The sequence below is a fragment of the Amia ocellicauda genome, chromosome 19, assembly GCF_036373705.1.
Source record: "Amia ocellicauda isolate fAmiCal2 chromosome 19, fAmiCal2.hap1, whole genome shotgun sequence".
Lineage (NCBI taxonomy): Eukaryota > Metazoa > Chordata > Actinopteri > Amiiformes > Amiidae > Amia > Amia ocellicauda.
In genome coordinates this window covers 15,762,007-15,787,880 of record NC_089868.1, presented here as the reverse complement: position 1 = coordinate 15,787,880, position 25,874 = coordinate 15,762,007, and the positions used below count along the sequence as shown (strand labels likewise).

General features: G+C 40.3%; 1 protein-coding gene across 1 annotated transcript; it reads right to left on the bottom strand.

Annotated features, from left to right (window-relative positions):
- Positions 1-1,062: 1,062 nt before the first annotated feature.
- On the bottom strand, positions 1,063-25,841 carry usp33 (ubiquitin specific peptidase 33). Its single transcript, XM_066692589.1, has 24 exons — positions 25,635-25,841; positions 19,474-19,584; positions 19,146-19,199; positions 18,367-18,429; positions 16,189-16,338; positions 15,252-15,354; positions 14,820-14,889; positions 13,908-14,021; positions 11,949-12,027; positions 10,038-10,458; positions 9,760-9,900; positions 9,498-9,613; positions 9,120-9,292; positions 8,952-9,022; positions 8,692-8,725; positions 8,207-8,252; positions 6,374-6,554; positions 5,704-5,830; positions 5,393-5,562; positions 4,731-4,812; positions 4,522-4,630; positions 3,684-3,786; positions 2,653-2,721; positions 1,063-2,384 (listed from the first exon to the last, which is right to left on the bottom strand). Exons 2-24 carry the CDS (start codon positions 19,558-19,560, stop codon positions 2,227-2,229), a joined length of 2,721 nt encoding a protein of 906 aa, XP_066548686.1. The 5' UTR covers positions 19,561-19,584; positions 25,635-25,841; the 3' UTR covers positions 1,063-2,226.
- Positions 25,842-25,874: the final 33 nt, after the last annotated feature.

Below are 25,874 nucleotides of genomic sequence, written 5' to 3'. Positions count from 1 at the left end.
GGAGAAGGATAAGCAGATGACCTGAGACCGCAGACAATTCTTACGCAATACACCTGACTGCAAAACTGCAAATCAATGGGGGTGCCTACAGATGCATCCTAATTCAAACATTGGAATCATGCTGTTCACATGGTAAACCTGGGAAAATGTTGTAATATTTTATACAATTATACTTATGAAATCCCACACAAGAGTACACTAGAATGGTTCATACCTATAATGGATTGAGCAAGATGTACACTAATGTTTACAATTACTTTAATAAAATGCACAAGATAGTCAATCTATTTTCCTTTGAAAATCTGCTTAATTGTCCAAGCATCTGGTTAGTTCATCATATGCACCATTGTACTTTGTGTAAATAATGCATACAATAAAATAAAATCTATCTTTATGAAACACTGAACTGTATGAAGTGGTTCATGTCTGGATTCCATTAAAAAATTATGAGGCTTTGGGAATTGCAGTTGGAAATGCAGTTTTGATTTAATCTGGGGCTGTTAGTGAAGTCTGTATAACATACAATTACTGAATCAGATCATCATATTTGGCACAAACATTTGAAGAGCAAGTCTGTCCACAACTTTAATGTTCGTCAGGTTTTCAGATCTATTTAAAAACTGAATATTAATTTAAATGTGTTTGTCAACTGAGATGTGCACCACGATACATACTGCAATGCAGAACTGTTCAAAGGCTCAATAAAAGGTTAATAAATTGAACCATAAAGTAAAAAAAAAAAACACTTTCATGTAGTGTACACAACAAATAATGAAAGGAAAGACACCAACTTTAGTTCTAATGCAGCCCACAGATAAGACATTCTTGTGTCATCATGAGTCATGGCATTGGCAAAGTAGATTATATATAGCTGGGGCTGTGTCCTTGACCATTCTTCTTTTCCTGTAAAAATATAGTTGTATTTTATACACCCCACCAGCTTATATAAACAGAAAGCTTCAGAAAGCCAATTTTTACAGCAGAGAAGTGAACACATCTCTTACAAAGTACTGTGTTTGTTAGGACTATAACTTGTCTATAAAATTAATTATACAGCTTAAGTAGTTTGATCACACTTTTTTTTTTATTGAAGATCTTTTCTTCAGGTTTTGTTTAAAGGTTACAATAGTATCAGCCAAAGAGAGAACATACTGGATTTATGTGTTATGAAGCATTCCATGTGGAATTTTCCCATTACAATAGAGCATTATTCACATTAACATCCCCACTTCGTAACACAGAAGAAACATCATGCCCATATACATACACAAATGCCTTTCCTTCAAAGAGCGGTTAAAAATGCTTGGTTCAGGATAAATTATTATGTATCTGTACATACATTTTCACAGACTTGGCAGTTGCGGTTTTGCTCAAGTGCGCGGGTTTTTAGTAAGCGAGCTGCATTTACATGCAAATGAATGCAACACAGAATTTGTCCAGGAAGTAGGATATTGTTAAAATGCACCTTTTCGTTGTTTGTATGCATTTTGTTTCCTCTAAGCATGCCTCCCAAATTGTAGTCAAGTTGTCAAACTTTCCCACAGAAGCTTATTAACAGCTTGCTACATTTAACCCTTCTGGGGTAAATGAAAACAAAACAAGGACTCAACAAAAGTACTTTTAGATTTTATACATTCAAAACCTTTCAGGCATCAGGATTGTGTGAGCATGCTGCTTCCTTGTCTACAACACAGTGCAAAATACAGTTCTTTCCTGAGACTACTTAGTAAGTACTTAGTATCCCTTGATGAGTTTTACTTTTTATTTTATTTTACATTTTAGTCTCTCTGGTTATTTAACCATTCTCTAAAACAATATTTGTAAGAGGTTAACTTCTACAACATCTACTAGGGTATGCATCTTTTTTTACTTTATGCAGTATATATTAAGAGTTAAATCCAAGGGCTGTTTTCTGTATCTATTTGGTTTTAAAAAAGAACACAACTGACAGTTTCGTCTGCTGCACAGTAGCACAGTACACGAATTTCAACACAGCCAGGGTGTTAGAGTAACTACGATCTTCTACGGCAATATAAAGTTATGATATATACAAACAATACATCTCCTGTGATGTACTTATTCCTTCCGTCGATTGTCAAAAATAACAATGCCCGTATAATTTAAGAAGAAAATTAAATAATAACAAAATTAGAGTGTCCTTCCACAAATGCTTTGTCAAGAAAGTCAAGTGCAAAAAGGGGTTTATTCTGGCTTGTCGCATGGGAATTAGACAGTGCGGGTCTCCACTTCAATCTTCTCCTCTGCTTGAGATGCTTCAGACTCTTGGGGCGCGATGTTGGGGCGCAGAGCTACCTCCGGGCCACCCCCGTAGATTGAGTGTAAAAAGTTCCAGGTTTCTTCCGAGATCTGTCCCGAATCTGCTCCTGTTGATTCAACAAAAGAGTCCTGTCACTTCTGTTTTTGTATAGGAGCCAAGCTTCCCTTCTCAAAACAAAATAATAACTATGACAAATTTGTGCGATTTAAGAGCAGAACCGCAACGATTAATGAGTCGGAGCAGCTGAAACAAAACTGCTGTACTTCTGATGGCCTTACTAATGATGCATAAATATATAAACACAGCCACTAATACATTTATGTTTATAATATTCAATATTCAAACTAAAGCAGCTGGGTCTTTGGTAGCATTACCTTGTTTTAGTGTAATATGCCCATTCTTGTTCACAGCAATCTTGGTATTATCCGTTGGTCCAGGGGGCTCTGAAGTAAATCAACAAAAACAAAATTCACCCCATGAGTTCACAGTGACAGCCAGTTATTTAACATATGGATGTGGTTCAAAGCCGCTGATTTAGTATCTTCAGAGACAAAAGCTGTAAAGCATTCTTATAAATGGTTTGGCAGATAACAAACAGCAATTTGTAAACTACAATAATACTGGAAGTTAAAAAATAAAAATAAATCAAACTCTTTGGACCGCCAGGGAATGAACAATTTAGTAGCACACAATGTAGTGGTATGAACACCGCTGAGGTTTTTTTATATTATTATTATTATTTATTTCTTGTCAGATGCCCTTATCCAGGGCAGTTATAAAACATGTCACTATAATAAATGTATTTACTAATTATTTTATATGGAATCAATAAATACACCTGGCACCAGTGAACCACATGTGGTTTTAGTTATGAGCTCCAGACTTTTCTTTTAATAAACCGTAAATCCCCTTTTCATTAAAGAGCACAGTCATGATAGGGGAAATGCACTCAATGTGGACCAAGGTTAAGCAATGTTTCTAGCAATGGTATGGAAGTGGATACTTAAAAATAAATAAATAAATAAATAAATAAAATAAATAAATAAGGTGTAATTGTAAAATATCCACTACAAACAAGTGCTTGGGAAGCTAGTAAGCCAGAAAAAGCTTTGGACATAATTTTGCAACATTTCAGTTTTGAAACAAAACTTAAAACTGCATACTTTCTAAACCAGAAAAGATGGAGAAATTGAGAAATCTCCTTAAATTAAGACTCTCCTACTTTGCTTTACAGTAAGTTATTCCATGTATTTTCAGTTATAGTTGGCAATTTCCTCAGACATTACATTTTAAAACTTATTATTAAGAAATTGTCCCAGGAGATATGTATGTACACAGCTGTGTCAGACATTATTATTTGGAACCCGCCCAAGAATAGGCACAGGATTTTTTATTAGGGACTCACCATTGTCCTTGCCTTTGACAAAGCCCTCCCACTCTCTGAACCACTGCATGCTGATGCAGTAAATGACCGCAGGGGCTTCCTCTTCCTGGAAGGCTTTGTTCAGCTGTTTGACAGAAATGGATCTGTTATCTCTGGCTGCGTTTATGACAAGAACTGGCAGTTTTTCTTATCTGTAAAGGTGTGGGGAAGTCAAGGCGACGGCAGAAGGATAACATGGAAGTTAACACAAATCTCAATTCATTAACGCTATCACAAATGCCAAAGCAAAACACTGTTTACAAGGTTATAAAATAAATTGTCCCCATGAGTCCATTTGTTGCAAGCGATAAAAGCAAATCTTCCAAAGACAGGACAGGTATAATCATTTAAAAACCAGAACTGAGTGTAGTGGCTTATTCTGCAGTTCCAGTTTTTGTTAAATAAATCTGGACCAAAGTTGATAAATCATGTATATTTGCCCCCGTGAATCAATGCTGACATTTACTTCTCAGGACAAACGTTTGATCTGTCATCATGAAAGTAAGCGTGTGAATCTGCAGGGACTCTTGTGGCGGAGCGCGGTCACAGCACAGGAATCTTAAACAGCCCGGCGGACGGCCCTGCCAACTCGCTCTGTCCTCTGCATCAGTTCTGGCCCACTTCTTCAGAAATACTCTGGGCTCAATTTATTCTGCCCGGCAACAAAAAACGCTCTCACTCTAAAGCAGGGCTCGCCTACAAACAAGAAAACGTTCCTTCCTGAACACCGAGATCATTGACACGTGAACACGGCCTGGCCAACTCTAATGCATCCTGATCTGAACACCTATCCTCCCACCTAGGATTGTAGAGCGCATACCCGCACAAACATGTCCAGCTCCGTCTTCCTTCTCTTCTCCAGCTTCTCGATTTCCGTCTGGCACGTGTGACACACGTAGAGATGGTTCACAGCTGGCCCTCCCGTGTACCTTATAGAGTGGGAAAGTTCGTTAGAGACACGGAATTTAAATGCAGATTCAGACGACGTGCAGCTTCTCTCGCTGCCACATTCACAAGATGACGCCCTACCTGCTATAAAGATAGTCCCACACGTTTTGGGGAAGCATTAATACAAGGTCCTCGATATAGGACGCTTTATGTGGCGGCACACCTACAGAAAACAACAAACAGAAGGTCAGTTCGGCTGGCTTATCAGGCACTGGTCACCAATTTAAATCTTTGTTGTAATTAAATGTGTACATTATTCTGTTATCACAAAAGTAACTATATTATTCCAGCAGCTAGAATGTGTGTGTGTGTGTGTGTGTGTGTTTAATGCAAAAGTTTGGATTATTTATTTAATGCTACAGATAAGAGTCAAAAGGTCCCACGAGATTGCAGCCTGCTTCTGGTTCTGAGAGCCCTTGTTCAATAATTAAACGGGAGTACAGAATGGTACAGCACTTGATATGTGAAAAGAATGCTTACTAGTGGTTATTCAAAACATTTGAAATTTGGAAACCATATCCAACTTGAACCCAGGTCAGCAAAAGTGAGGCACTAAACAATGGCAGTAGAACAGATGGAGTAAACAGCTTGGGTGGAACAAATGGGTTCAACCTGGCAGTGCTGTGCAGTGAAACTCTTCCAGAACAGGAAAATATGAATTTATTTCAGTGGATATTATAAAATGTTGTGGTGTCTATGAATGGACGAGTCTGGCGATGAGGAAGGATCCTATCAGCCGGTACCTCCATGGGAACACAGGAAGTCGTTGTTGGAAATGGGCCCGGGCTCGGCAAAGGACTTGAACTTGCTGAGCCACTGTCGGGAGATGTAGAATCGCAGCAGACTGGGCTCCATCATGTTCAGTAGAGACGACACCCTCCGCCTCTCTTTCTGCGCCTCTTCGCTGCTCTTCCTGCACAGGGGGGTTCATTAGCCCAATATTAATATTCAGACCCCTCCATTAAAGGAAAATCCTGATGTTACCACGTCTAGAGTGGCACCATAGCAGGGACTAATCCAATGCTGCAGCACGACCGAGCTCTCTGACCCTTACTTGTAAAAGAGCACGTATGCTTCTGCGTTCTGGACGGTGGCCTCGGGCACCTCAGTGACGCTCTGGTCATCAAACTCGTACCACAAGTTGTTCAGATCGTTCCTGCAGTACGCTATGTAATGACCACCTGGGATGGAAAGGGAAGGGGAAATTAAAACATTGAATTAAAAAAATAAATACAGTTCATTCAGATAAGTAGATTAGATTAACTTGCATATATAACTTCCCTTATACTTTGTAAGTCTGCTAAGAAATAAATAATAATATTTGTTTTTAAGTCTGCTTCTAAGGGGTGATAGAAAAATTTACATCTAATTTACATTTACAAACCTTAAGGCACCAATTGAATAAATGTGTCAAAATTCACCCCTTTTCAGGATATATATGAATAAACCAATATTTATATATTGGGATCTCACTCCCCATTTCCCTTACTAATGCAATAAATAAAGTACTGTCGGTATCATGATGAGCTTTCTGTGGGTGTTAAAATGAACCAGATCTTTAAATTGGATACATATTGCCTGTGCCCTGACATAAGAAATCCTGGAGAGGAGTCATCATTGGCAGATTGCCATGTTTCTCTGATCTTGCTGTTCAGGATGGATAACCCCTCTGTTGTTCGGCTGCGCAGTGTGCCTCGGCGCTCTGGTGACCCTCAAACACTCACTGCTGGCAGTGCCATGGTGGCAGATGACGGAGAGCAGGTCGTAGCTGGTGGTCTGTGCCGTGCTGTCTTTGGCCAGGAACGACTGCAGGTCCAGCCCCTCCAGAGGGAAGGACACATGGGTGCCAATTTTGGTGGAGAACATGAGCTCGTGCCTGAACCTCTTCAAGTGAATGCACAGAATCTGCAGGGAGACCATGTGGATATACTGTCAGCTTAGGTTGAGGACATAGGATGGTTTTGGATGGACAGACTACACATGCTTAAAAGGTATTCTATGGAGTGAATTTACTGTCAAAATTAGTGAGCACAGAAATACAACTTGTACATGCAAAACTATACTTACAGTTTTTATTTTACGCTTACGATTACATTCTGCGCTCGTTCAATATCGTTTACATATTTGCAGTTCTGTCTGCGCTCGTTCAATCTGGTTTACACATGCGCAGTTCTCTACACGCTCGCAGTTCTTTTTGACTGTTTTCACACCGACTCAAAAAACAACGCGTAGATCAGGCATCCTAGATGATCATCGCACTATCAATCTCCATTATCATCACACATGGCTGACCACACAGCGGGACAGTCTAAAAAAGCGTGGTTTAATGCACTTTAAACATAACCATTACTTTGCAAAGTTAGGAACGTCCTACTGTGAATAAAGGATGGATATGTTTTTACTAACATAAATAATATGATTATGACCTTAAGCTCTGCGTATAATAATTCACTTAAGGTGAATATCACAATATAGAAACCACTCAACGTGAGTTACTGTTTTAAAACATAGCCTTTTACATCCCATCTATAAATGACAAGACTGACACTTTCCAAACTGTTACACAAAAGATTGGATGTTTAAAATGACATTAAAAGCATAACTGTCTTGTCTTTTCTAAGCCTTATTGAATTGTGGCCAAGATGCATTGTGCTTAATGTGGTTTACTGTACTTAAAACTTAACAATTGATATCCAAATTTAATAAATGACAAAACTGACGTGAAGTTGATATTGACTGTGTTAAGTTAAACGCCTCTTCATTTGTATAGGCCTGGTAGGTGCGGGTTTTGTCGTTAATAAAGCTAGGATCTAAGTGCTTCACTTAATAACCAATAACCACATATAAGCTTTCAATATGAAGCACAATTCACACTTGGCTACAACAAGGCTTAACGAGATACTTTTGCTTTTAATATCAATTTAAACATTACATATTTTGTCTATCAGTCTGGGTGGTTCCAGTTTTATTAATTATAAAGTTTGAATATAAATGGTTATATTTTAAAGTACAGTAAAACACATAAGTTCAACATTAAGCGCAATTACGTCTGGCTAGGGCTTAACACGACACTTTAAACATCCAATCCTTTGTGTAACAGTTTGAAAAGTGTCAGTCTTGTCATTAAGCCACGTTAAGCTTTTTTAGACTGTCCCTCTGCTGCCGTGTGGTCAGCCATGTGTGATGAGAATGGAGATCGATAGTGCGATGATCATCTAGGATGCCTGATCTACGCGTTGTTTTTTGAGACGGTGTGAAAACACTGTCAAAAAGAATTGCGAGCGTGTAGAGAACTGCGCATGTGTAAACCAGATTGAACGAGCGCAGACACAACTGCAAATGTGTTAACGAAACTGCAAATATGTAAACGATATTGAATGAGCGCAGAATTTAATTGTATGCGTAAAATAAAAACCGTAAGCATAGTTTTGCACGTACAAGTTGTATTTCTAATTTTGACAGTGAATTCACTCCATAGTACCGCTTCTGTAAGTCTTACTGCTTGGGATTGTCTAACAATTTAACAGAAATGGATTTCAAAATAAAAGCATAGTTACCTCTGGAAGACTCTGTACTTTGCAGAATTTCACTCCATTTCGTAATCTGTGAAAGAAAACAAAACCAAATTATCTTCATTTTTTAAATATACATCTTGATAAGCAACAAATGCCGAATGCTGCATGATTTGTGCTTTAATTTAAATGCATGACTCTGTAGCAACACTAGGCCCAGTGATGTCTTGCAGTTCTCACTGGCTTCCTGCTAAAGGCACTCTCTGAAATGTTCACCATGGTTACGTGAACTTAGTTTCTACCTCTTTCTGACAAAAAGCAATTATGAGTTCACAGAAAGAAAATGAAGTGGCAACTTTAGTCTTTAACCTCTGGAGAATCATATGGAAGCAATAATGCATCTTTGAGGTAACATGGAGGATGTGCAAAAATGCATGAACAGTAAAGAGAACAGGCTATTGGGTCTTTTGTAAAGGTTTTTAGCATCGTTTGTGTACAGTTAATTAAAACAACTGTCTTAAAGGGCTTACTTTTTACACTTTTCACAGCTGTACATGTTGTCTCCTGAAAAGAAGAAAATATAAAGGTGAAATTCTCTCCCACAGATATCTGCTTAACGTACAGTGTCCCATTTTACCAGCTAACATTGACATTACTGTTTTGTATTGGTTGCCAGTAAGTCATGAAGAAAATTGTATATATTTCCTAGGGCTGCATGATTCAATAAAGTAAACAAAAACAAATGTTAAAAAAAACAAGAAAACCAAATCAGAAAAAGTATAAAACATACCCTTCAGTTCATCTCTTGCAAAAAAGGCAGCCAAGCAGTCTTGAAGGGTCACCACAGGACCCCAAAACCAGCTGAAGGACCAAGAGAGACCAGACAGGGAAAATGAATAACAAAGACTCAATGACTGCTTCAAATCAACTACATTAAAGCCCACTGTGTGAAAACTACCTTTTGATGTACTCCATGACAAAAGAGATCCAGCCCTGAGGGGCGTAGGCCTCCCCACAGGAGCCCGCCTTGACCAGCGAGGTCTGGTGGGAGGAGGAGTGCAGCTTGGCCAGGTCCTCCTTGCCTGGGATGGGCAGGGAGATGTCCTGGAAGGTTTCCAAAGTCACCGACACCTGGAGAGCAACAGAAAACCACACTAAACCAGTCACAAACGTCACGGCTCGGTACGGCACGGCACAATGCCTGCTGCTACAACAAAAACACTTTTTCTGATGTTGGAAGATGCCTTATTGCTATTATTTCAGCTGTCCAGGCTTCTTAGACAAGAGCAAGCTGACTAACACAGCGGATGATCTTAACGGTGTAATTTACACTCACCCGATCACAGGTCAGGCACTGCACAGAGCTGACAATTTTGCCATCAAACACATCAGAGATCACGCTGCGGTACTTCTTCTGAGTCTTGTTCTTTGGCTGGGAGAACGACGTAACTCCTGTAGAAAGCAAAGTCATCTTTGTTATTTAACTGCTGGTAAAGCCTTATTTAACTTCACCTGAATTTTTGCAACACACACTAAATGCACCTGGCACAGTGAGGCCAGAGCACGACTGAAGCATGACCGTGGTGACAGAGAGGTACCTTTCTTGTGCGAGGAGGCCATGCCGGGCCACGCGGAGGTGGATTTAGGAGGACTGCTGGACAGTTTGCAGTTCAATGCGTCTGTGGGAGTGGGGCTGTGGGGCCGGGAGGAGCTGCTCACATGGATGTCTGGGTAGCAGTCTGGTTAAACAGAGAGAGGAACTGTGCATAACAATTTACAGGTCTTGCAATCCTCCCAAACCTCAAATGTCATTTACACCACTTTGTGACAGTCACACACTAAATCGCATACACCAAAGGGAAGGCGAGGGTGGTACCTGACAGCCTGCTCTGGATCTGGACCTTGACGGTGCCCTGGTTGCTGATGATGGGCGTGGTCTCGGCTGCCGTGTCGATGTCCTTGTCCAGGTCCCCGCAGGAGCCGCTGCGGTACAGCTTGTTGATGAGGTTCTTGTCCTTGTGCCACTCCTTGCCGCCCGCTGGGCCGCCCGCCTCGTCAGCGATCAGCATCTCCACCTCGCTGGGCTCCTCGGGCGCCGGCTTGCTCTCGCTCTCCGCCTTGTCGCTGCTGCCGCAGGACTCGCAGGACTGGAAGTCGTTGTCGGACTGGCTCTTGTCATCCTCCATGTTGTCGTCCATGGCAAGCGGGTGCGGGGACGAGTCGTCGGGCTCCACCACGGGCTCCTTGAGCTCCTCATGCAGCTGGTCCATCAGACAGCGCAGGAACTCTTGGGAGTCCTGAAGGACAGATCACACATCCGCCGGATCTTTAAAACTGTAAACTAACAGTTTTGACAATCTTTTCTGAAGATCTCTGAGAAGCTAACTGGTTTCTCACTGCAGCTAAACAGTTGCAAATGACACTTAAGAAATGCATCATTAATCAGCTACTGAGATGCAATCAAACATTTCCAAAATACAAATAAATTAGAGCATTTCTCTCTCTTTAATAACATGCCATTAATCACGAACAGAGGTCAGGTACTGCAAGGTTAATGAGACTCTATTAACACCCTGTTACTATATTTCAGGCAATGGATCATTTATAAATGTAATTTGCATGTTTAATCTGAAGTATTACATGAGGACCTCACTGTCAAATTACTTCTAGATTGGAAAATAAATAAAATATATCCCCACACGGTAATGTCAAGTAATGCCACAGATTACACGCTGTTTCTCTCTCATAGCATCCCCATCTTGTAGAATAATTAATGTTAACGATAACCTCACTGCATAGTCTGATCAGGACTCAGCTCAGGACTTTATCTAAGTATCTCTCTCCTCGCGGTTCTTTGGTTATTCTTTCCATTGAAATGCTAATTGAGTTGGAGTGCAGTGTAACCATGGTGTGACAAATTAAGATTCACTGGCTGCTACGACTGAACAAATACGGCCACTTAGCGGAATTCCAGCACAGAATTGAAGGCCTGTTAGTGCAAACAGCTTTGTCTAATTTGTAGTCCCCGATAACTACAGGAAAAGTACAGAGTGGGTCATTCTTAACAGTGCATGAAAGGGGATTTTCAAAGGGATATTATTGCAAAGCATTGGAAGCTATTATAGAATGCAACCACAAGTTTTTAAACCAACATAATTATCAGATGGAGGATTTTAGCAGCTGGGAAATTTAACTGGACTCAATTAAACTTCTAAAATGACCAGTCATTTCTACAGGGTTCCTTCCCTCTCAAATACGGCTAGACTGAAAGTACATGTTGTTTCTCGACAACACTAAGTACAAGACAACCCACTACGGACATTATGACAATGTCACATTATCATACTTGATAGAAGAGGTGCTGAAAGGAGTTCTTAAGCAATTCTTAAAATAGGTTATCTTCAAGGAAATGTAAATTATCAAATCTGCGAGTATGCCAAGTGAATGGAAGTTTTGTTCATCGTTAACAACACTGAAATTGGATATTAACCAAAATAATCAAGTCTAAAAGGAAGGAATTATACCCTGGATTCAATTAAATGAATGACTCCTGCAAATGTCAAACCCAGTCCTCAATGAAAGCTATTAGTTTGCCAGAGGCTTTTTGCTTCCATCCAAACTGCCAATCAATTAGGTTTTGATTTGTAATCAACTGTCTGCTTAGAGTGTTTATTTATTGTATTGTATTTTTGTAAAAAGACATGCCAAGTTAACAAAATTGATTGGAGGAAGGTGAACATTTTCGAAACCTAATACAATGCAAATGAATAGCATTGAAATAACTAACCTGCTGAGAATACCCTCGAAACATTGGATTGATCGCTTTGATTCCCTGGAACAGATTAGTTGGCACTACATACCCAGGCCTGTAAGATGAGAATTAAAGTACATGAAAGTACATTTGCATTTTAGAAACGGGCATAAACTTGTTAAATTAAAATTACACCAAAAACACTTTCCACTAAAACTTTATCTTCATTTATTGATTCTAATTCTCCTTAGAATACTACAATTCATTGTGCATTTATTGTTTTTTTGTTATTACTATTAGTAGTAAAAAAAATAAGGTAAGACACATTTTTCATAAACAGGAAGTTAGTGGGTGTCTGACACCCTTTTCCACTGGCATATGCGAGCCGTGCTGGAACCATGTTGGCGCGGTTTGGCACATTACCCACTGGCAATTTTGTCGAGCCGACCCGGAACCAGGCCGTGAATTTTTGGCCCTGCTCCTTACCTAGGGCTGGCCCAGGCCGAGCCATGACGGGGGAGGACTTAACTGAACTTGTCTTCATGTAGTGTCAACCTACCCGATTACCCAGGTCTACATACATTACAAATACTTAATACATTAAACAAGTACACCACAAATACTTAACAAACTACTACTGCCATTTAAATACTGGTAAAAGAATCGTAGGGTTCATCTACACGAATTTAGATTAATTAATGTGTTACCGTTTCGAGTGATAGCCCTTCTTCATCTGTAACTTAAGTTAGCTCTTAAATCTCCAACATCCCAAAACTTTTTTAAACTTGTTCTCTTGCCTCTAATCACTTTGATGTATAGATTTATTTATAACAGTAAAAGCTGATAGCTTTTTAATTACAAATTAAACAAACCATTGTAACAAGGATAAATCCAAACATGTGCATGTTGCACAGCTTTTGAAATAACTAAGCTTAGAAAATGTATAGTCTTCCCTTTTCCCCCCTAAGTTGTTTACAACCAAGTTGATGTCTCACAAGTTGTAAATTGTGAGGTACTCTCTCTCTCCGAGAAGCTTGTCTCTGCCCTTTTCATAGCAAAACATATCGTGTGCATCGTTGGTTAGACAAGTTTTTAATGGATACTTCAAACACGATGATTCGCACAAGTATACTAATAATACAGGTCAAATCTACATTCAAGGGAAGATCAGAATATTGAATTGTACTGAAATGTCATTATGTCGAAAGAGTACACGTTACTACTGACAATGGGCTGGGACATGGACATATTTATATAGTTTACTTAATGTGAGATTTTTGTTTTAACAAGATTCAACCTGTATTTTATTTTACAATGTCAAAAGCAAGTCTAAAATGCTTAATGTATCGCGTAATGTACCTCCATGTGCTAAAACATAATTACTTATCAAAGTTTGTAATCCTAATGTTACCAATAAAAGATGGAGACTATTACCTTGCTAATTATTATTGTCAACCAATTTGACAATAAACAATAAACTTCATGTTAAGTCCAATAGTAAACCACCTAAGCACATTCAATCTTATGCCTTATATTTTTACATAATTATTATATAAATTGACTGTTTCAGTGCATGCTGGAATACTCCATATTATCAGGGTTTAATGACTACCTAAATGATACTATAGCCTAACAAACTGAAATTAAATTAAATCATTACGGTCTTTCACATGGTGTTTTTGTCGCATGAGAATTTTTTGCAGCTTCACTATTACGGTTTGTTAGCCGGGCCAGTTGGTTTTCATTTCCATTTGGTATAGAACAAAAAGCCAAAATTACGAGTACAACCACACTCTCAAGCTCCCGCATTGTTGTCATCTGAAAAACCCGACTATGTTTCAGCGTCAGGCACTCAACTCTCGACGTCATTCACCCGGCTTGGGTATTGCAGTGGATACACAACCGTGCCGTGCCAGGCCATCTCCGCTCGGCTCAGCTTAGTTCCGGCACTGCTCGGATATGCCAGTGGAGAAGGGGCATGAGTGGCAGGCCTACCTGTTCCGGTGCCAGATGTCCGAGACCAGCTTCTGATAGCTCTTACACAGCGCCGGCTTCTTGTCTGTCCTCACGAGACCCCCGCAGTCCAGAAAGAACTGGGTGAGCGGTGGGCTGGAATGGCAAAGGTTGTCACCAAAACAGGCGGTGTTAAACAAGCACATGTTGGCTGAACCGACAAAAAACTAACACAGATGGCACCTGCAATGTTACCGTCTTGGCTTTGAACTTGTTCTGCACGGGCACAATTAACACCCACCGATCCAGCTGTTCAGAATGCCCGTTTTCAGCAGCAACACAGTGCAACTCATCATTATAATAATCCGGCAATTCCAGCTCGGCTTCGCAGTGGAACCGCAGAGTCTCTCGAACGGCCTGTGTCCCGCGGGCTCGTGAACACTGAGCTGCTAGCAGGAATGTCTGCTCAATTACCTCATACTTGAAAAGATCATTTTTTCACTGTTCATCAGACTGACGGCAAAATCCCTGCTGTAATACATTTCTAGTGCTACAAAACAAATTCACAACGAAGGCCATAAACAATCGATTTTTTCTCTCTCCTCCAAAACTGAAAGATGCTGAACAATCCCATCATTTCTGACAGACTAAACAAAATAACAAGGGTTGCAGAGCACTGGAATATATTATGGTCTTGGCTACACCTCCTTTACATCAATAAACATAAAACCAATTGAAAGAATGATATACAGCCACACTTGTTCCATTACAAATCCCAGCTTTGTCTTGAAGCCTAAAATACCAGCTCAACAGTGGTCCACCGCTCTGCTACAAGTGATACATACCTACAATGAAAGTACCAATTGGAAAACCTCCCATTTTAACATTTGCTATATTTCATCTACTGTAGAAGCCCAAACAAGGTGGTGTTTCTTTAACAAAGGCATCTCTTACCAATTTGAAAGGGCTTGGAGAGCTGCATTCATATAGCAGGTGTTCCCAATATTCTTCAGCCCGGTGAGACCTTAAAGGGAAACAGGGGACATTGCTAATGAAACGTGCATCTGTTTTGCTAGAAACCTAGTTCACGATGGCTTTTCTCCCTTTAGTCTCTCAAATAACAGCATTGCTTGGCAAATTCCGTGTTACAATTAAAAGTAAAAGAAAGAACAGAAAACCTATGAAGATGTATTACATTTCACTTTGGCAGACTGTCACAATCAGTTCACCTGGATGAAATTCTGGCATAACCGTGAGCCTCAACATCTGATGCACACAGCTGACTGTGGGCCGTCAACATTTGCGTTGCTGGCAAACCATACCCCCCCCCGCAGTCCCGGTACAGGAGCACACCCTCCGTGCGGTAATGCTGTGTTTCTGCAGTACCTCTTGTTCTGAACTCATCCTCCTCCTCCATCTCTGTATCTAGGTCATCACAGACAGCTGCCTGGGGAATCTTCAGCGCCGGGCTCCCGGGGACTTTCGCATCCTGACAGAATCGGAGAAACACAGAGCACACAGTCAGCGAATCTCACAGAGAGGCACACACACTATAACCCACAATAGAGGCGCATCCACTTGAAAGCCTTTCATTAAGAGCAATTAATTAAGGATATCCTCCAAATCTGAGGGAATCCTTAAATCTGATATTAAAAAATCTGTACCTGAATTTGATGCTTTCCACAGAATAATGACACTGAATTCATCTATCAGTTTACCTAGCTGACTTTGGTTCAGGCCCGTATCGTGTTAATGAGAATGAAAATGTATCATATCAACCTAACCCCCGGGCCACAAACGAAAGCAGACGAGACATTAGAGTGAAGAGGCGATGCCAATCAACTCTGAAGTGGCATAAACACCACATTAATAATGGAGGAGACAGGAAGATGTTCACAGCAAGTCTGCGGGGGGGGGGGGGGGTGTATGAAGCTTTGTCGGAAGTGCAAACTCCACAGCCTCTACTCAACGGTTTAAAACACAGAAGAAGCTGAAGGGAGAGCTGGCTTAACCTGAGCCTGGCATTAAAAACACAGTAGGTGGAGGCTGAGCGCTTGCAATTGTTCAGGTTGTGAACACAAGTGAGGTTCACAATATGTTTTGCTCAATTGATGAAACTGATAGGTCTACGGTTGTAAATGTTATTTTGGAGAGAACGACAACAGTAATTCACCTTTAACTAATGCTGTTTTTGTTTGTTTGCCTTTTACACAGATGGAAAGGTTCATCTTTTTGGTAGGACACAGCCATAAAGATCTGTCACGTTCACTTTGGCAGTGCAGAGTGGTGAGGAAGTACAGACTCCCCCTAAAAGCAGGCCTACCTGTGTGTTGTTGTGCAGGGGGGAGTGTGGCTTAGACAACGGGGCTGGGGAGCGAGGCCTCAACTTCCTGTCCAGAAACACCTCTTTCCCGCAGGCGTAGCACCAAACACGCAGGGTGGTCAAGTTCACCGTCAGGTTGTGACGCGTGTCCTGACAAAACACAGAGATGTCAGTCGTACACTAAGAGAAACCCACACTACCTAGCATACACTTACAGCTGTGCATTTTATTAACGAATACCTTAAATATAGTCACCAGTCAATTTCCCATTTATCGTTTGTGCTTTTTTCACATTATCAAGAGTTTTTATGGCTCTGTTCTTTAGGATGCCTCTAGTTCATATCTGGGCACTAGAGCTGTACAGCCAACATCGAGACTGCCGTGACCTGGCAGGGCCGAGAGTCGGTTAGAGCCAGACTCCTCAGTTACCGCTCCAGTACAATCCAGTGGTTTACCTTAGGGATTAAATGAAACCTCACTTTTGCAGCGTCTGTGTGGAAGAGCTTCTTTGAAATGTGGTGAGCTTATAAAACAGATCAGATTGGCATTCCATACCCCACAAAACTATGTCTGAAGCATGCCAGTCACTAGGTTTCATTCCGCTGTCTGGAAAGTTAGTCACTAAGCCAGCACTTTTTAATGTATTTTATTTCTGGAATGACAGAACCCACTAAGAGTAAGCGCTGTCTGTTTTCATAGCCTTACAATTATAAATTCCACCTCTGACTGCATGCACCAACAAGCCTGTAAAACACAAGGCCTGAAAGTTTAGTGACACCAGAGTCTCTGGCCCTTTCGCCCTCCCGTTAGCACGGCTGCCAAGACGCACCGCCCAAGAGCCAGATCACCAGCAGTTAGAAACCTCTACATTATTCATGAGCAACACAATTAGCTCGAGACACCATTAGCAACAGGGAAACAGGTTTTGACCCGAAAATGTGGTGAAACATTGATGAAGGAATCTTTTAGACAGTCCCCAATCGACTGGAATTTAGGATCCGTTATTTATTTGTTTTGCTTCTTGAAAAACAATATTGTTAGCGAGAATGAAGAGGTGAATAGAAGAAAACTTAAAGCCATTTCGCCTCTTATTACAAGCTGTATCTTGCCACAAAAACATGGCCCTATGGCTTCTAAATAAAGACCTACATAAATCATAAAACAACACTACTGCAAGACTTTGAAATGGCATTTTCTTTCATTATCCATATATCACTTCCATTCCTCTAGCTTTTGTAATACACAGGGGCTTTTTCCTTAACTAATAGAAACAGCAGCAACTGAGGGCCATGGGCTTCTTGTTGTACATATTCATGGTTTGTGTCATTAATGATATGTTCTTTAGGAAAACTAGGTTAAAGCTAGAGGAAGAAATTGACTCAAATTAAAAAATACGAACTCATTAATTAATCAGCTTCTTTGATAAACAATTTTGCTTCAGGTTCTGCTCAGCAGGAAGAACGCCCCAGCTAGTGCAGAGGCAGGGGAAAGGGACAGATGTTCCCTCATTGCCATTCCTGTAAAGGTCACTCTGCAATTCACAGTCTTAATTATCTGAAGAACCATTCAAGGCCCAGACGTAAGGACAGCCATCGGTTACGCTTGCCATCATGTCGAATCTGTGGCTAATCTTGACAATTAGCTCACCAATGAGGTGACATTTTTTTAATCTTTCAGTCTGTCAAGCCAATGAGACATTTCCGAGTCCCTACTGTGACACCTAGAAAACCTTTAAAGTCTTATAATGCACGACTAGCATAAAAAATAATGAATATCAAGCAGTTGCTGGCTATAGTCGCTTCCCTCTCTTGGAGTCAGGATGAATTATGGATAAACCAATAAGTGGCTTCAAAGCAATTCCACACACACAAAAAAGCTGCAGTTATTACATGTTTTTTATGGCAGTAGAACTTTCCTATTAGATCAGTTTCTTTGAAAAAGCCAACCTGACAACTATCCTCTGTAGAATTGATGTAACAATTTCAAACTTGTTTTTTTAATTTTTTTATTATTAACTTCACTGCAACAAAGCAGGGCTGGCACGTCATACTGCACTGCAGGGAGACACAGATTCTCTCATTTTCCTTCACGCACGGCCCTCTCCTCTCTACACTTACACCTGCCCCACCATCTTACCAGCATAGGCCTCCGTTTCAAAGGCTGTGAGAGGATACGCACCTGAGAGTGGACGGTGCTGTGGTCAGCATGCGACTCCCCACAGCCCACATAGGCGCAGCCATCCTACAGAGAGAAAAGAGGAATGATCAGACTCATGCAGAACTTAAATCTCAATGTACAGAAGTCAAGAGCAGAACTGGAACTTTCAACTGTAAAGTTCTTTACATTGGGAAGCAAAATTTGTAAAAATGAGAAAAAGGTTGTTTTAAATGTTTAAGGCTTTGCAAACAAACAGAGATTTGCCTCATGTTGAAAGTCAACTTACTTATTTTCTTTGCATTCCTATATCCCGCTATAAAAGCATGCATTTAAAACTCATTCCTATCTTCAATCGATCTTCAGCGCTGTCATTTATGTCGTGCAAGTACGTTTTCCAGCACTGAACCACAGCGTATCTCCTCATTCGAAAGAGACATAGACCATTGGTTTCAGGGCTCAAAAAAAAAGAGCAGCAGTCAGTGGAAAATAAATTGTGTCCAGTTGAAGTTAATATGTGATTATTACTACACAGACAAAACACTTAGCAGTGAGAGTTTAAAACTAAAGGGTATGTGGCAGTATTATTGACCAACTGCAAAATAACCCTGCCAACAGTGGCTATAGCAATAGATGGCTGTCAACCATGACCTAATAAATAACCTCAAAGTGATCCCAGTCCATAGCCATTATCTTGTGAAGTTAATGGATATTTTAGGGCAATTGGGCGACCTCAAGTCATACTGAGAAATCAGATCATGCTCCACCAGAACAAATGAAAATACCCCTGCTCTAGAACTCACCTCCAAACAAGCCCATAAATTTGGTCCACCAACTTTACAATCCTGGCATTTGCCCTGTAAAACACACACAGTCAGGTGACCATTAAGAATGCAGAAAGTCTAAAACAAACCCAGAAGCCACATCATAGAAATCGAAGATATCATTAAAACAAAGGACACTGATTTCTAAATATACGCATAAGTGTATAAACGTGAGGTGTCAGTTCAATGTGCATTTCCAACACTGCCAATCATATATAACCAACACTGGTTTATATTGGTGTAACTAATCTTCTTATATTCCTCACTAAGTGGCTAATGCTATCCCACAAAATGGACAATAACTCACATGGGATTTCTGGATCAGTTCCTCTTTAGTGATCTCACCAACACACTCCAGGTGAGGACAGTCACTGCTGACTCCCCCCGGCGACATCGTCCTCCTCTGAAGAGACGCTTCCTGTGAGCAATTTAAAAAAGATGAAAATTAAACAATTCATAATGCAAGGAAACTCGAAAATTGCCATTGCATAGCAGGTGAATACAGCTCAGAACTGATGAGCTACAGGCTTTTTTACAGATTGTTAGGATTAAGCAGAGATGCAGTATATTCGATACGATTTCAACTTCACACGATGCAAATTTGCTGAATGTTTTACATACTCTGCAGACTTGTATTTCAGCTTGCAGCTTAGAAAACCTGAAATAGATCCCAGCACTATGATATTCGTTTCCCCAAAGTAGAAAATGAAACCAGACAATACAGACAACAAAACAAGAACGGATTAATAACATATCCAAAGAATAAGGCCACTGTTTGAAGAGAGACCAATGAACTTTATCAACAGGCTGGTAAAACTGAGAATTTGCCTCCCAGCACCATCTTAGACCATATTTCTTGCCAATTCAATTTGAAATGTAGAAGCTAGAAATAGGTCTGGATTCATTCCCATCTTTAATTGATTTCCATTCAGTCGCCAAACTGCAACTAATAGTTATGTTTTGCTCTTTCCTGCTGTTTATTACATTTCATTTTATAGACACATTTATTAATAGATAAGGTGTTGGGAATAGCATGGACTACAAAACGATCCTTTGAATAGATCTGAATAGTGAGAGTCTTGAATAGGGAAAGATTTCAATCTTTGTGGAAATAAATAAAAGAAATCACATCCCTGAAAAGAGCGATTACTTTTCCTTGAACCACCGCAGAACTGCACTTTCTCTGAGATTTATGACTTTGTCCTTTCAAAATATCACCTTGTTCAGTCTATTTGTTTATGCGACACTGAAAAGAAATTTGCAATTGAGGTTCTACTGGGAATATGTGGTATAAGGCGTGTGTACGTATATGTGTGTGTGTCTGAGGGAGAGAGAGGTAATTGTATTCCTTTCCCTCCGATTTTCGATGAAGAAAGTTATTTAAAAACACACTCAGCCAATACAGGCCTGTGATGCTACTGAAAGCTTCTATTCATCATTCATTTATTACAAGGCTCCCCTGCAGCCCATATTGCCTCTTGTGAATTATATATGAATTAAAGGCTCAGACAGCTAACGGGTCCCCAGAGATGATACCTAGGAAAAGAAATGAAGGCTTTGCTAACAATCAAACCTCACACACAGGCAACTAGGTTTTGGTCTAAATTTAAAGGACCCTCCTTTAAATTACAAGGAATTACTGTAAACAAACGCACTGTCAAATGCATGCGGTCGTGGATTTACTGCAACGTCTCTTGTTCTCGTCCGTCTGCTGCACAAGTAAAGTTAGGCCGCTCTCTCTCAGAGCAGGAGTGCTGAGCTCAGATCATACAGCATCTGTGCATTGTGTATCACTAAAAAAACACATTGTGTGCGCATTATGTAACATCTTCATCACTTCCACAGCCCCTGGAATAATTCAAAATGAATGCTGCTGTCTGACTAGCACTATACCCAGTTGTATACTCCTGTGGCAAGATACATACATTAAATGTTGTATTGTTATTTATCTTAAAAGAGCTAGTTTTAAATCAGACAGGGGCAGAAACATCATATTTTTTTAGCTCACTGAAACAATGGCACCTGAAAATGTATATGAACTGCAGTTGCACAGCTGAAAGACTAAGTATACAAGGTATATACATCAGCAACAAAATAATAGGAGGATAATTTAGCTATTAAGACTAGAAAAAAGGACTGGAACACACTGATATGCCATTTAAATGTCAGTGGGGTGTTATAAATATGTATAACATATAATATAATAATATGTATATGAAAATTTGTGCTCACACTGCTCTACAGGAGGGGAAAGACCAGGCTTCCCAAGCAGCAGGCTGAGGAGATAGATCCAGCCCCCGAGAGACGCGGGGACCTTTTTATTTTTGGTAGAAGGAATTTTCCATTTAGAGAGTGAGAGGTTTAATACAGGCCAATTTTGGAGTTTTTCCCTTTCAATCTGCCTTCCTGTGGTAAAAGACACCGTTAATTGGGAGGAACGGAGACTGTAATTATGCTTCACCCAAAAAGAAAGAAATCACGAGTGCGGAATTATGATAGGGAAAATAAATTCTACTGTGGAGCAGAAGAACATTACATTTGAAATAAATTCCTGCTCTAGAACAATAAACAGCACGTTCAGGATAAGTGTTCTATAAAGACAGTCTATTATCAACATAGCATGTGACCAAGAACATGTAAGTCAAGGTCCAAAATAACAATTAAAGATAAGGCGGTAGGTACAATTCACTTCATTCCAGTTTCCATAAAAGGAATAATAATACCTAATTTCCTTTGTCACCATTTTTTATATATATATATATATATATATATATATATATACACACACGTTACCTCATATTTCTTTAGAGTACTTCATTATTTAATTTGACATTGTAAGATGTGTTAATAATAAACAGGTGTTAATAATAAAAGAATATTAGCTCCCTCCTCAGTTTGAAATGCAACACAAGTTGTACATGGCTTGATCAATACAAGTCTTTCCCCTGCACCGCAGAATCAGCAGCCTCGGTATTGATCAGCCACATATCCGATCAGATGGGTTCATGTGCTCGTTAACTGAGTTTAACACTCGTGAAGGCAAGGTTCAGAAAATCAATTCAAATTCAGAAAATATACTTGAGGAAACAAATCAATTTTCACAAGAAATTAAAGAAGAGAAGGAATGCACATTGGGATATACATATTAAGGACATCTGTAATATTATTTAAATAAAAATATTGAAATGGTAAAGGGTAGCTATAGACTGAAAAAGTGGTAAGTACACAAATGTACATAATCTGTAGGCAACAGCAAAGAGAATATAAAAACATAAATGACTATGCAATGCACCTGTAAGATGTGAGTGACCCACTACACAGCTGAGGAGAGAGTTTCTTTTGAGGAAGGAAATTGCTATGGACCTAACCTTAACTTCACATTGACAACAGAGCCATCACCTGCAGCCGCAAGCGCACACATTAACCAATAAATTACATTCACTGGAATAAAAAATTATGGGAATAATAATAATACACCAAGATTTTGTATATATTTTCACTACCATTAATCAAAACCAGGACTCAAACGTGAACCAGTTCAGTGATTTATGACCAACAGGGCTCCTGCACTGAAGCGGAACAGAACTTGTTTCCATTGGGAAGCAGTCTGCAAGCTTAATAAAACTGTATAAAGTGACAAAAACTACAGACTATATAAATACGCAGGGTCATCTCTGTATCAAACCTAGCCCTGGTTATTGTGCATGCTGTTCCTCCCAGTCTGACTGCACTAACATTTACAGATGAGAGGGGTAATTCCCAGGACAGAGGCCACTCCCACTGTTTGAGCTGCAAAAGGTAAACAGTATTCTGCTTAATGAAAAGCGCATCCTCAGATTCACGCCACTCCGCACAGCTGACACATTTGCCTGTACTATAAAGCGGGTTGCAATTGTTTACCCATTCATTTTCATTAGTTTTAATAGATTTAGTTATTTCATGAAACCATGTTCATACATCAGATTCAATCTATTTAATGGACGTTCACAGTCAGAGTGTTGAAACCAACAAAAAAGTCCAAGTATGCTTAGATTTGGAAAACAATGTTTGTCATTGTAAGATACATTGTTATTTATATTGTTTAATCACTGAGGAGATCGCACAACAATTGACCATTGTGGACTAATTTAGCCATTTCACTTTTCTTCACATTGGCCTACTCATTCGCCCAGGCAATTTAAACTTCTATTTCAAATGTTTTTTTGATACATTGGTTGATGTTTCCTTTACTAAACATTGAATCAAGATGAAGGACAAAATATGCCTACAAAGACACCGGCAAGAAAAACACAGATGTTGTGCACTATAGCTGGGTCATAGTCCATGAATAAGCAAATTAGCTGTTAAGTCATTTGTCAACACACCAAGAAGTGAAGTGAAGACCTGCAAGAACTCTACTGAGACTCTCCTCTCCTTTTAGTGGAAAATAAATGAGAGGATCCACATTTTAAGGCTGCATGCACAATATACACCTCCTTCACGGACATAGCAAGATGTTAACTGACAGCCAATGTCATTAACAGACAGCTTTCCACAAATAGTAAATTACATGAATGCTTTAATAGGTTGGCTATAGTGAATATTTTCTCTTTTCTTAAAGGTAATTTAGATGCATCTTGCAGTTGACGTGGTCATGCAATCTTCACAAAACAATTCCGCTTGAAAAAATAAATAATTTCTTATTAAATGCTATAAAGCTTCTCTGAGTGCCTGCCACTTTGCACTGCTGCTGTTCAAAAGCAATCCCAATTATGGCAATTTAATACTATGTCTGGCTCGGCAAATCACCATCAATGGACCTTTGATTTGATTACTTTGGGGAATAACACAGGACCAGAGAGAAAATGAACAATGGAAAAAGAACAGAAATGCTTCTGGGTTGTTTTCCCCCAACATTTTCTGACAGAGGAGAGATCACAAAAAAGCTCATTTCCACTTTTCTGCATTTGACAAATCCTCTCGTCTTCTACAGCGAAAATCAACTTTACAAACGCTGTCCCTCAAGTATCTGAATCGGAAGGATTATAATTATGAAACATTGTGCTGAAATAGGATACTCGGTGCGTTAGTCAATGAATTACAAAGTACAGCCTTTAAACTCCAGAGCCAGAGCTACAGCAGATCAGTGTCAAGACAGAGGTAAACAGAGGTATTGATTTCCATATCTTGCATCAGCAAAGATCCTTCCACTACAAAAAATATCTTCCCTCATTCTCATTTCCTCAGCCACCCAAGTGTATGGAATAAATTATGAATGCGTTCGCTGACAGGCTACTTGAAACTGACCGCATGACTATGAGCAAAGCCAAAACAACAGATGTTTATTTAAAGTGGCCCCGTGGGAAACCCAAAAGTCCCAGTTTATTACATGACCTGCCAGTGAACAGCTCAGCTCTGATCACAAGGACTGCCGGATCACAGGTGCCAGTTTCACTACTGACCTACCTGTTTGACCGCACATACGGGGTCAGAATACTGTCATGATAATGAGGATGAGGATTATTTCCGAGACAGTTGATCTGTAGTGCCATTTCATACATTATTTCCACCCCTAACACATAGCTCTATAAGCGTTCAGACACATGTAAGGTACCTAGGGCTCACAATGTATGGACAATGTCATATCTATTTACACATTTAATTTTGACCTAAGATGTAGTGGGTTAGCTCCCAGGACAGCAAGTTCAGTTTAATATCAATGAGGTCTCTAATCAAAATAATATTGTTATTTTAAGAAGCCAATGTTTGCAGAACCACAAGCAATTTTCACTTCAATGTTGTAATTCCTTTGCAAAAGAAAGTTCACGCCAAAGTGTCAAAAAGTACACACAATGCATAACTTATAACAGCAGGCGAACTTCTAATGTAAATATCAACTAATTATTAGCAAATGTGATTCAATTGAAATAATTGAGTAGAAATGCATTCTACAACAAATAAACACTATTATTTTTGCGGGGGAGTTTCGTCACGGCCCGCACTTATTAAATAAGCAGTGACGTGCTGATGACGACACACCGAGCCTGCACAGTAAATGGTGACGGTCACGTTTCTCCGAGGGGGACATTTTGACGTTTCTGCGTTGGTCTCAACCCCCTCTTAAATGATCTCAAAACTATTCAGAGCGATGTATCACTCTTCTCCCGTCCCTCATTAGATGCGGTGTTATGGTTTACTCTCTCTCGATATGCCCAACCATCCTCCTCCTCCTCATCCTCATCCTCATCCTCATCATGCCCCTGCTCGTCACTCCTCCCTCCGGCACAGCGAGACACCGAGCCGCAGTGACAGCAGCTCGTCGCTCAGATAAACGGTGTCGGTGTGGGCACGACACGGGCACATATCACCCGATCCAGAGCAATCAGGCCCCGCACAGATCGGCCTCTTAAACCCCGGGGATGGAGCCCCAATAAACGCGATGGGCATTTCTAGAAAGGCACTGTCTGCTCCGTGCACCTCCCGGCTCACCTCCTCTCCGGCGACACGGGCCCCTGGGTCACAATCCTTACTGCGTGTGAAGAAGATCAACGGCGCTCTGTGTATCCTTTACATTTTGAATAAAAAGGTGTTTTATTTCCAGAGATCGACGGCGGCCACCGCCAGCGCTGCGCTTCCCGGTTGGGCTGCTCCTGTGACTGGGCTGACACTCCCGGGCGGCTCCTTCCGCTTCCACGCCGAGAGAACTAGAGCGCCGCGGCGGCCGCAGCG